Source organism: Eptatretus burgeri, chromosome 9, assembly GCF_056783735.1.
Source record: "Eptatretus burgeri isolate ZD-2024b chromosome 9, Ebu_testis_v1, whole genome shotgun sequence".
In the NCBI taxonomy this organism is placed as follows: domain Eukaryota; kingdom Metazoa; phylum Chordata; class Myxini; order Myxiniformes; family Myxinidae; genus Eptatretus; species Eptatretus burgeri.
The window spans coordinates 39,406,344-39,418,808 of record NC_140969.1 but is presented as its reverse complement, the minus strand read 5'-3'; the positions used below and the strand labels follow the sequence as shown (position 1 = coordinate 39,418,808).

General features: G+C 42.6%; 1 protein-coding gene across 10 annotated transcripts in view; it reads right to left on the bottom strand.

The window, feature by feature from the left end:
* LOC147019951 (uncharacterized) overlaps positions 1-12,465 on the bottom strand; it is a 140,623-nt gene that overhangs the window by 30,167 nt on the left and 97,991 nt on the right. For 9 of the 10 annotated variants that reach the window (XM_085894855.1, XM_085894859.1, XM_085894849.1 and 6 more), the window contains 7 exons: positions 8,463-8,648; positions 8,090-8,203; positions 7,711-7,830; positions 7,350-7,460; positions 6,980-7,090; positions 4,796-6,721; positions 3,089-3,247 (listed from right to left, as the gene is read on the bottom strand). In XM_085894855.1, the coding sequence (XP_085750981.1) occupies positions 6,158-6,721; positions 6,980-7,090; positions 7,350-7,460; positions 7,711-7,830; positions 8,090-8,203; positions 8,463-8,648 (1,206 nt within the window). In that variant the 3' untranslated portion in view covers positions 3,089-3,247; positions 4,796-6,157. The remainder of the gene's footprint in view (positions 1-3,088; positions 3,248-4,795; positions 6,722-6,979; positions 7,091-7,349; positions 7,461-7,710; positions 7,831-8,089; positions 8,204-8,462; positions 8,649-12,465) is intronic. The other variant, XM_085894860.1, reaches the window with a different exon arrangement.

Below are 12,465 nucleotides of genomic sequence, written 5' to 3'. Positions count from 1 at the left end.
TCGTGTTGGGTTAATGGTTAGGGTGGTGCACTAGGGTCCTGAGTTCAAATCCTGCTCAGCTGTTGAATTAATACCAGGTGGGGTTAACTCTGCCTGTCATCCTTCAGAGGTTGGCAAAATGAGTGCCAGCATGCTGGTATCCTGTGTCGGAGTGCCGGCCCTTCCAGGATTGTTCCTAATAGCCAAGGAGACTGCTGAGGCAGCACCAATGCTCTGCACAGAGTATGGACTCTTCCCTCCCTTCGAGCCAGATTTTTCTGATGTTATGAAAGAACTTTGGTACATCATGGGCGATGAAGGTTGTCATGAAGTTTCATCGGAATTGTATAGTTTGAGAAGAAAGCGAATACCTCTTTGGGGAGGCAACCCACTCCCCCCCCCCCCCCGCCCGTATGCTCCCTCTGTAGATCCCTTCAGACCCTGTCATTTTTTGTTTATTTTGCATGCCATCACTGGTGATAAAGGTTGTGGTCAAATTTCATTGAAATCGTATGTGTAGATTCTAAGAAGAAGTTGCAAGCATTTATGGACGGACGGACGGATGGCCAATGCGCCATCCCATAAGCTCCCTGGAATTACTCTAAGGGTGAGCTAAAAACCATCCCTGGGAATATTAAAACAAATGTAGTACAGTTGGAAGCTGTCCGGGGCTCAGCGACGATCCCAAAGAGAGCCAAAGGCACAAAACTTTGAGAACAGAAATCTTCCCAGCTTGGTCCATGAATCGTGACCCCTTACTGAAATGAACGTGGATACTTTGAGCCCACCCAGGGAGGACTCCGTTCCACATTCTGAAACCCGCGTATGTAGATACCAATTGACAACACACACACACACGCGCACACACACACACACGCTTGACCGATATCGGCAATCTTTCGGGAATCAACAGGTTGGAGTCAGTGTGATTACCAACTACAGTACCTACTGTATACAACCCAGAAACCTTGAGTATCTTTTACTGTAAAAAAAACGTTATATATATATATATATATATATATATATATATATATATATATATATATATATATATATATATATATATAAATATATATATATATATATATATATATATATATATATATATATGTATACACGACCGGTCAAAAGTTTTAGAAAATCCCCATTTTTCCAGTTTTTACTGAAATCTAAGCAGTTTAATGTTTCAATGTATTGTACTCTGAAATTAAAGCAAAGAACAAATAAACAATTGCAGATAAAAAATAAATCATGGAATCGTTTTGTTGAACAAAATTTAATCTAAATTTTCGACTCATCAAAATAGCCACCTTTTGCAGATATAACAGCGGAACATACTCGTGGCATTCTTTCTACAATGGAAATCAAAGATTGTTCAGAAAGATCTTCCCAACACTGTTGCAGAAGTTCCCAAAAATGTGTTGCACTTGTAGGTTGCTTTGCTTTCACCCTTCTGTCCAGTTCATCCCAAACCAGCTCGATGGGGTTTAAGTCTGGAGACTGTGCTGGCCATTCCATGATTTGAAGCCTACCCTCTTGTTCTTTTCTTCTTAGGTAGTTCTGACATAGCCTGGAAGTATGTTTTGGGTCGTTATCTTGCTGTAGGATGAACCCCTGACCAACTAGGCGTAGAACAGAGGGTATTGCATGGTGCTGCAAAATGCTGTGGTAACCCTTTTGGTTCAGTGTGCCAGTCACTCTGTGCAAGTCGCCGACTGGATCCAGCAAAAGAGCCCCAGATCATCAGGCTTCCTCCTCCATGTTTGACAGTTGGTGTCACACACTGAGGAAGCATCATTTCGCCTACTCGATGGCATACAAAAACCCTGCGTGATGAACCGAAGATTTCAAATTTTGATTCATCAGTCCATAAGACCCTCTTCCAGTTTTCAGTAGCCCACTGGTGGTGCTTCATAGCCCAGACAAGCTTCTCTTTATTATTTTGCCATCTTAGCAATGGCTTTCTCACTGCCACTCGACCTGTCAAACCTGCAGCTCAAAATCTTCTCTTCATGGTTGAAACTGAGACTTCCTTAGTTCGGCCAGTGTTAAGCTGTGCTTGAAGCTGCTGTGCTGTGAGCTGCGTATCATGCAAGCTGTTGACTCTCAGACACTTGACTTTTGATTGTGTTGTGGCTTTGGGTCTGCCAGACCTCTTCCTGTTAGAGTTTCCTTCAGTTTCCAAGTACCTTTTGATGGTGTAAGAAACTGTACTCACTGACACCTTAGCTTCTTTGCAATTTCTCTAAAGGAATGACCTACACTTTTAAGGGTTATAATGGTCTGTCTGTCTTCCTTCGTTATTTGTGTTTTTCTCGCCATTATGACAGCAATATACTACTTCCTGCAGTGTAATATTGTCCAAATAATTCTTCAGAGGGTGGAGCAACACAGTTTGTTCCAACACTGCTTTTATACAGACAGAGGGTTTGTAACGAATCAACAAAAGTTGGGACACCTGTAGAAATTGTTTGCATCAACTTTCAAGGCTTAACTTACTTCCATTGCTGCAGAACAGCTGCAGTTGCTAACCCATTACTTGTTCCCTGAAAAGGGCCTTTTTTGACAACTCTGAAATTTACATTATTTTTCATTTTTTGGTAACCTCTGGCAGTTTACCGCTGAGCTTTGTACCATTTCAGGTTCTTCACTGGACTTGAACTGCTTAAATTTCAGTAAAAACTGGAAAAATGGGGGTGTTCGAAAACTTTTGACCAGTTGTGTATGTATATACATGTTTCAGGGAGATGTTCAGGGATTATTCTTTATAAACAGCTGCATGTGATGGGTGGGAAAAAAAATTAGCTCAATAATTTAGAAAATACGCCAACATGGCAAAATGCTCAGAAATCGGGTGTTATCAAATATATTTTGCTTTGAAACTCACAAAGAGAAACATATAACCTTTGTAAAGCAAATCCGATAACCAAATGCTTTAGAAACAGGCGTGAGGACAAAGGAAAACCTGAAAGGATCTCCATAAGATGTGGGATGAAACTTTGCCATCACGGCACCCATAACAGGCATGGCATGTCCACTCACCCACGGAGAGTCCATGCAGATCCAAATCTACTCATATGTACCACGTCCGCGTGTGCTGTATACGTACCTCGACCTTGTAGTAACTGTCGACTGCACATCCCGATCAGGACACGAACTGTACTGTACAGCTCGGTAAGTGGCTTAAGAACTCGAGCACTCCAACGGAATTCCTGGCTTGGCAAGTGATTACCAATTGCCTTTGATACAATCATGCACCCGGAAACACCTGTGCAATGTCAGAATTGAACAAATCAACACTTTTTTGGGGAGTCAGAACTGTTGATACTTTCATATCTGGAGCTTACATTTTGTAATTCTTGTCAGTTTAAGAAATTCTCTTGGTTATTCACATACGCAAATGAAATAAAGCCACGAACACTGGCGTCTCCAGGCGTTTACAAGCACTGCAATATACCCAGCGATTTGTCGCTATGATGAACAGGCATTCAATAATATGAGTGAAGAAAGTGAACAAAAAAAAACTTTGTTGTTAAAAAATTGTTGCGGCCTGTTCCAAGTCAAAGCATGGTTGAGCAGGCCAAAAAACATGGCAGCTTCAAACCACAGCGAGGTTACCCAGGAAATGCCTTAAGACCCAGACAGCGAGGTGGCCGAGAATCGCCTGATGAAGGATATAATTAAATAAGGCCGTTAATTATCTTCAAAAGGGGTGTTTTAATTAACCCAAACACCCAATCTTCACCCTTGCACTTCATTGGAGTTTTCTTAGTATGCATGCAAAGTGTCAGGCTGCTAGGTTCTATCGTTTTGGAGTTATGGAGGAGACACACGCACACGCACACGCACACGCACACATTTATCAGTATAGCTATAAGTACAGAGTGGCCACAAAGTTCCAATGCACGCAGTTAGAATTGTTAGAATTTATCTGTGTGCTTCCCTCCAATCTCCGCACAAATTTGAATTTTTCTTCTGGACATCTTCCATGTTAAGGGTTGAAGGTCATAAAAGCAGTCCCCGACAGCTATTTTGAGGTCTCCAATTGTTGTTAGGCGGAGATAAGAAATTTCCTCTTTCACAATGCCCCAAAGCGAGTTGTCTCATGTTGTTAAGTCCGGACTTCGAGGAGACCACACTATCTCAGATCCACGTCCAATCCATCGTCCACTGAATTAGTCGGCGCGATGTTCTCCAACTGCAAGAGCATAATGTGCTGGTGCACCATCTTGCTACAGGATAGGTGAAGATAGCTGATTCTTAGCAGGATAGCTGATTCTTGACAGTTGAAGACCTCAAAACAGCTGTCAGGGGCTGCTTTTATGACCTCCAGCCCTCAACATGGAAGAAGATTTACAGAAGAACATGGAGAAAAATTCAAATTTGTGCGGAGAATGGAGGGAAGCACACAGATAAATTCGAACTAAATTCTAACTACGTGCATAGAGACTTTGTGGCCACTATGTATATATCCCAAATGTTCATCCTTTACATTGATAAATAAAACAAGTTTGTGTTTAGTAGAATATTATTATCAATCAATCAATACAATTTCTTACGTCAAATTCGCCACTCACCAGCATCTTCCAATAACCCTCCTCTACGAATTAAGCCGTACAAGGAGATCAAACTAGAAAACTTTTTTTTCTTATGTTATGTCATTGAAAATGTAGTTGCATCAACATAGAGGTCATGTGTTAGCGACTTTGCCTACTTTTGACAAATAAACAAAAACTGAGGGTAGGCCCTCTTAGCCGAACTATCTGGCCTGGCAAGCAGAGCCTGATAGAGTGAAAAAAGGGTCAGTCTTCCATACCTGTTATGGTCGTGGAAAGTTGTATAGTCCAGGTGTGTTTGTTGGCAATGGAGTGTTTTCTAGTCCCAGCATGTTTTGCTCTCCTTTATGATCCACTGCAGCCTCAGCATTTCCACTGTCCTGGGCAGGTTCTACATCCCGGCAGTGTTCTGAGGCCTTGCATGTTCTCCATCCCTTGAATTTTTTGTTCCTGGTGCATTGATGCCTGTAAATGTTTACGTTAGCCTTGGAAAGTACCATGGCTTCTATCCATTGTGCTATTTTGGGGATGTTGCATCTCCCTGTTGAATTCTGTGGTCCCATAGTGTTTCATATTTCTCCCTCTCTGGATGTGTCTGTTCTTCTCTCGTCGATTTTTTTTGACTTGAAGATAAGTTGTAGCAAAAGACTTTTCTGCAGCCTCAGCATTTCCACTGTCCTGGGCTGGTTATGTAGTTTGAGGTTGTTTCAAGATGTCAGGGTGTATTACACCTATCGCATGTTCTGTAACTCTGAACTTTTGAGATGCCTTTAACATGTTTGGATTCCTGGGAGGATCTATCTTTGGAGGGGGTAGTAATTTGTCATGGAGCAGTACGAAATTTCATTTGAGCGTTTTTTTCGCAGAACATTGTGCAGTTTCGTTCATGTATTTTGGGTCTATAATCTGTTGTGCATTTGGAGAATTCTTTTTCACCCACTCATATTTTCTGACATTAGACCATTTCCTGGTTCTTGAGACTTCAAAGTTTAGTGGTTGTGCTGGAACAAGAGTATAATCTGTGCTCTTGCAATGCTTTGCTGCTCTGAATTGTCTTGAAGCTCGAGAATATTTTCAGACTTAGTATCGTGTCACCCGACTCCAAATAGAGGATTTCCAGGCTTGTTATCGCCGCTGAAATCTTCACCCCGGAATGTAGTGTTTCTGCTTTCGTCATTGACACGTGACATTGCATACCCATTTGTTCTTGTTTTTATGATGACATTGCTCAGCTTGATCATCAAAGGCCTTTATCAAGCAAGCATTCTACTCTTTTTGTGCAGGGTAGCCGCTCGAGGGAAGGTGAGGCCTATAACCACTCTGCACTTTTTATCCCCCACCTTGTGGCGGAAGGGGGATATTGTTGTCACCCGGGTCGTCCGTCCGGCTGTCCGTCCGTCCGTCCGGCTTACTGGGCGTCAACATTTATAGTTGTGAGTGCGATAACTCATAAACTGTTCGCCATATCGATTTTAAATTTGGGTCACACATGTACCACCTGAAAAGGAAGAACCCTATTGATTTTGGGCCTGGCCGGATCCAAGATGGCCGACTGGGGCGGCCATCTTGAAAAAATGTTTTTTGTAATAAATGAAAAACGCTTATCTGATTCCAATTAATTTTCAATGGCGGGGGATTCTCATTCTCTGATGGGTATATTTTTTGTATTGCTGTTCACGTTCCTCAGCTTCATCAAAAAACTTTATTAAGCGTTCCATGCTCTTTGTGAGGGGTATCTGCTCGGGGGAAGGTGAAGTTAAGGAATAACACTGCATTTTCTGGGGTTTATTGTATTTCTGTTCATGTTCCTCAGCTTCATCAAATGACTTTATTAAGCGTTCCATGCTATTTGTGCGGGGTAGCTGCTCGGGGGGAGGTGAAGCTGAGGAACAACTCTGCACTTTCTGGCCTTTTTTGTATTTCTGTTCACGTTCCTCAGCTTCATCAAATGACTTTATTAAGCATTCCATGCTATTTGTGCGGGGTATCTGCTCGGGGGAAGGTGAAGCCTCAAAACAACTCTGCACTTTCTGGCCTTTTCCATTTACAAGAGGCTCAAGCTTCCGATGGATTTGGTCAAAACACAAGAGACTGGAGGAATCAGAATCAGTTGTGTTGTACTGTGAACTCCCATTCGATTCATTTTCCAAAGTCACTGCCTTGTTCCAGTGAGGCTTGGTCTGCTCCTGTGGACGCAACAAAAAACAAAATCATTAAAAAGGCGTTTATAAAAGATTTATGGTACTTGATTGGAAGTCGAATTTATTCGCACTTCAAAAAATGTTTTCTATACACTGATGAATTGCAGGAATGTGCTACAGTAAATAGTTATTGCTGATTTATCTATTGAAGCAATGATGATTGAGAAGCTCTCCAGAAGAAGGGTACACAGCCACAGACCATGTATCTAAAACTGGCAGTAGCATTGTATTAACATTATTCACCGTATCCTCATGTTGTTGTTGTCGTTGTTGTTGTCGTTTTGTATGCAGCCTGTGGCTGCTGGTTGCATCATTTTTGAAAGCAAAGTTGTGCTGGTGAGGCTTGCTCTGCTCCTGTGGACGAAACAAAAAACAAAATCATTAAAAAGGCGTTTTATTAAAGATTTATGGTACTTGATTGGAAGTCGAATTTATTCGCACTTCAAAAAATGTTTTCTATACACTGATGAATTGCAGGAATGTGCTACAGTAAATAGTTATTGCTGATTTATCTATTGAAGCAATGATGATTGAGAAGCTCTTCAGAAGAAGGGTACACAGCCACAGACCATGTATCTAAAACTGGCAGAAGCATTGTATTAACATTATTCACCATATCCTCATGTTGTTGTTGTCGTTGTTGTTGTCGTTTTGTATGCAGCCTGTGGCTGCTGGTTGCATCATTTTTGAAAGCAAAGTTGTGCTGGTGAGGCTTGGTCTGCTCCTGTGGACGAAACAAAAAACAAAATCATTAAAAAGGCGTTTTATTAAAGATTTATGGTACTTGATTGGAAGTCGAATTTATTCGCACTTCAAGAAATGTTTTCTATACACTGATGAATTGCAGGAATGTGCTACAGTAAATAGTTATTGCTGATTTATCTATTGAAGCAATGATGATTGAGAAGCTCTTCAGAAGAAGGGTGCACAGCCACAGACCATGTATCTAAAAATGGCAGAAGCATTGTATTAACATTATTCACTGTATCCTCATGTTGTTGTTGTCGTTGTTGTTGTCGTTTTGTATGCAGCCTGTGGCTGCTGGTTGCATCATTTTTGAATGCAAAGTTGTGCTGGTGAGGCTTGGTCTGCTCCTGTGGACGAAACAAAAAACAAAATTATTAAAAAGGCGTTTTATTAAAGATTTATGGTACTTGATTGGAAGTCGAATTTATCCGCACTTCAAGAAATGTTTTCCATACACTGATGAATTGCAGGAATGTGCTACAGTAAATAGTTATTGCTGATTTATTTATTGAAGCAATGATGATTGAGAAGCTCTCCAGAAGAAGGGTGCACAGCCACAGACCATGTATCTAAAACTGGCAGAAGCATTGTATTAACATTATTCACCGTATCCTCATGTTGTTGTTGTTGTCGTTGTTGTTGTCGTTTTGTATGCAGCCTGTGGCTGCTGGTTGCATCATTTTTGAAAGCAAAGTTGTGCCGGTGAGGCTTGGTCTGCTCCTGTGGACGAAACAAAAAACAAAATCATTAAAAAGGCGTTTTATTAAAGATTTATGGTACTTGATTGGAAGTCGAATTTATTCCCACTTCAAAAAATGTTTTCTATGCACTGATGAATTGCAGGAATGTGCTACAGTAAATAGTTATTGCTGATTTATTTATTGAAGCAATGATGATTGAGAAGCTCTCCAGAAGAAGGGTGCACAGCCACAGACCATGTATCTAAAACTGGCAGAAGCATTGTATTAACATTATTCACCGTATCCTCTTGTTCTTGTTGTTGTTGTTGTTGTTGTTGTTGTTTTGTATGCAGCCTGTCGCTGCTGGTTGCATCATTTTTGAAAGCGAAGTTGTGCGGGTGATGCAGCGCCCCTGTTCCCAGGAAGCTGGTACTCATTTTACCGACCTCGGAAGGACGACAGGCTGAGCCAACATTCCTGGTGTTCTGTCAACGGCACGACAGGGGATCATTCGAACTCAAGACTTTAAGATCTCAAGCCAGCTACCTTCACCATCAAGCCAACACCAGGCTCACCATATCCTAATTTATATACCCAAATCAAACAAGCTAACAATTATTCATGGGAGAGAGGCAGATGTTCAATGAAACAACACATATACACCTACATAAAGAATCATCTGGGATGCAACACAATACAATTCAAAATGTCAACCTCCTTTTTATCACAATGGACATGTCTTATTACCACCACACAATACTTGCATCAATCAATCATTCAATATCCCATAGTACGCTTTGTATTTAAAACGATAATGTCAAAGCACTTCGTAACAGAGAGATGTGAAGTTAAAATTCAGAAAAAGCAAGCGTGTAAAGATTTGATTTTAAGAGATTTTAAACTATCATTGATGAGGCTTTGCTAATATCAAAATGCAGGGAGTTCGTCAATTTAACCTGTCTGAAGAACTCTCAATCAACAAATATCCTAGTGCGAGGGGCAAGTTATAAAATTTACCTTGTTGGACCTGAGCATACTTAGAGGAGCGTCAGGATGTGAAAAGGTGAGAAATGTAGGCAAAAAGTAATTTATTCCTGGAATTATTGGCTATAAGTGATATTTTAAAATCTATACATTGGGATACTTGGAGCCATTGAAGTGTCGTGATGATGAGAGTGATGTGTTCAAATTTACGTGCTTGAACAACGAGCCTCATGGCTCCCAAATGCTGCATAAGTTGTAAGAGAGTAAGAAAAGAACCAGATCAGCACCTGAGTTACAATAATCCAATTGATTATGAGAGCACAAACCACAGTTTCTGTAGTCCAATGGTTTTAGGCACGAGCCGATGTTGGTAATATTGTGAGGATTCTTGGGACAGGCAAGAATAAAGGAAAGTGCTGGCTACATTGTCACATGTCGATTTGAAAGTGTATATGTATGTATGTATGTATGTATGTATGTATGTATGTATGTATGTATGTATGTATGTATGTTTATATATATATATATATATATATATATATATATATATATATATATATATATATATATATATATATATATATATATATATATATATATATTGTTGTGGTTACCAAATTCGCAAACCACCATTCAGGTCCCTTAGGTGAGGTATCTCGGCAAGTATATGTGTAGTTAGGCCCAAACCCGTTGTCTAGTGGGAATACATGTCATTTATACGTGCTGCGACTCTTCAGGATAGCCGTTTTTCTTTTACTATCTTTATTTTGGACCAATCGCCATCACCACAACCACAACATCAACCACCAACCACAACACCGCTTCACCACAACCGCCACGACCTTCACGTCACACCTCGCCACCGTAGCATCGCCACCGTTCTTGCCCCGCTGTGGGTACCGGTGTTGGACTCATGCAGAACGCGCGTCGAACAGCGTGTACAAAATCACGGATTTTGTGCTTCAAAAACGGATCAAAAACGACACACGCCCACTTTTTGCCGTCCAATCGGTGAGCGAGGGGCGAATTGGCCCCGCCCCCAGGGCGATCGATATATGCAAATTTGTGGATCAAAAAGCCTTCACGCCCACTTTTTCTCGGGCCAATGGAGAAGCAGGACGAGGTCGCGAAGGAGAACGAGAACGAGGAGGAGAACGAGAACGAGAAGGAGTCGGAACGGAGAGTCGCAAAGGAGAACGAGAACGAGAAGGAGTCGGAACGGAGGGGACGAGTGTGGAAGTCTGGAGCCCGAAGCCTGCAGTGGCTGGAGAAGCTGAAGAGAGCCGGACGAGGGGGTGCTCGCGTCGGTGCCAGGAGCTGCACGCCCGAGGGAGGCCGGCAGCGCGACCTGGCCGAGGTGGAGACGCACACCAGGGATAATAAAGATCCTCTATACCCCGAGCATCAGCAACCCCCTCCTGTTTCCCCCCGCGCTGAGATAGTGCGACCAAGGGGGCCCCGTTCCCACCCCCTGCCAGGCACTGTCCGCGAGGCCCGCGGGTTGCGGGGCCATCGCCGCTCCGCGTCTCATCACCAGACGGGTAGGCCCGACCCGGTCTCGGCCTCAGGCCCGCCTCATTCTTGAGGTATTTCTTTTCCTTGGTTTTGGGTATGTGTTGTCGGCGCCGTCTGTGAAGTAGAATTGTATAAGTGTTGCCGTGTGCTCGGTAGTCGGTATTAGCTCTGCACTGTGTTTTCACTTTTATGTTTGCTTTTTGTGTAAATGGAATTGTGTTTTCTTTTTTTTGTGTGCATTTGGTGGAATTGTATTTGTGTGCTTTCCGTTCGTCGCGAATAAATGTGCTTTATTGTTGAACTGTTCTCCCGCTTCGCTTCGTCTTTTCCTCCATCGAATCCCCATCTTGCTTCACGTAAAGGGTTGGTAGTGGGCTGAATACGCCCGATAATTAATCGAACCGTCGAGGTCGACGATAACACCGCTCGGTTATTCTGATATTACGGAACGGGTCGCTTAAGTGGCCCGTGTCCGAAGTCGACCTGCGGCGAGGTGCGATCGCCCGGTCTACCCTCCGCGTGGGTACTTAGGTAGTTCGAATTTGGCGAGCAACCCTATCCCACGCGGGGGCTGATTGGCTCGATCGCGGTGAGACCGAAAGGTCCACCCGTGACTGGTTCCCGGCGTTAGTCCGAGAGGGTCACGACTGGATTGTCCGTCCGGTGGGCGACGTGCCGCGATTCGAGTTACGTGGCCGTCGCACGCCGGCGGGCGCGAAGACCGCAACAATATATATATATATATATATATATATATATATATATATATATATATATATATATATATATATATATATATATATATATATATATATATATATATATAAGCAGTGACCATACGGTGATCACCAAGTTTCTCTTTCTGGGGTTGAAGTTAATTTTATTAATGGAGAGGCAAATTATGAATTGAATTATTCCTTTAATATCTTTGATTGAAATTGATCAGGCAGTGTGTCAATATCAGTCATGCAACAAATGAACTATGAGTGAGATCTGGCGAGAGATGGATGGACCGGAGACATCCAGAGATATACTGAGTAAAGGAAGTAAAAGGGAGATGAAACAGGGGGTGGTGGAGAATGGAGTGTGATGAGAAACTCACAATAAGCAAAAGATGGCAATATAGCCAAGTCTTGTGGGCAGAAGCAATCAAGCAGCTCATGGACAAGAACTGGAGAGCTTCTTAATGAGCGCAAGAGTTCTGAAACTTTTCTCATGGTGTGGGCCTCAGTCTAGTTTTAGAATGAAATCTGTTTATCATGTGCCACTGAGGCACCCTGCTCTTTGCTTATTAAATTTTGTCACTTGTTATCAACTTAAGCAAAGTGACTGTGAGCGAGCAAGAGGGTGTCAGTCGTCGGGTACTGCAGGATGAGTACATGGACCATTATTTTTTTTAAATATAATTGACATCAACCATTTGGATGGTTCGTCAACTAAACCAGCTCCCCACTGCAGGTCCTCCTGATGTGGAGGGTGTATAGACGTGGACACCAAGCAGGATTACATACAAAACCTGCCAAAAGGCAGAGGAGCTCCTTGTGAGCCAATGGCCTTCCATGTCTGAGCCAACTGTGTATGCGGACGTCCTCTTGCAGTTGATTACCTTCCTTCAGAGGTTGGTGTCAGGATTTGCACTCCGGCCACCACAAAACACTTCATTCCGCAAAACATACTGTCGTGTGTGTCGGGGTGGTGCTGAGGAGTCGTCCACCAGATGGCGATCTCCTCGGGTTAACCTGAGGCAGTCCCTTCAGGTGGGCGCCTGGAATGTCTTATCCTGAAGAGATAGGGATGGGGCAG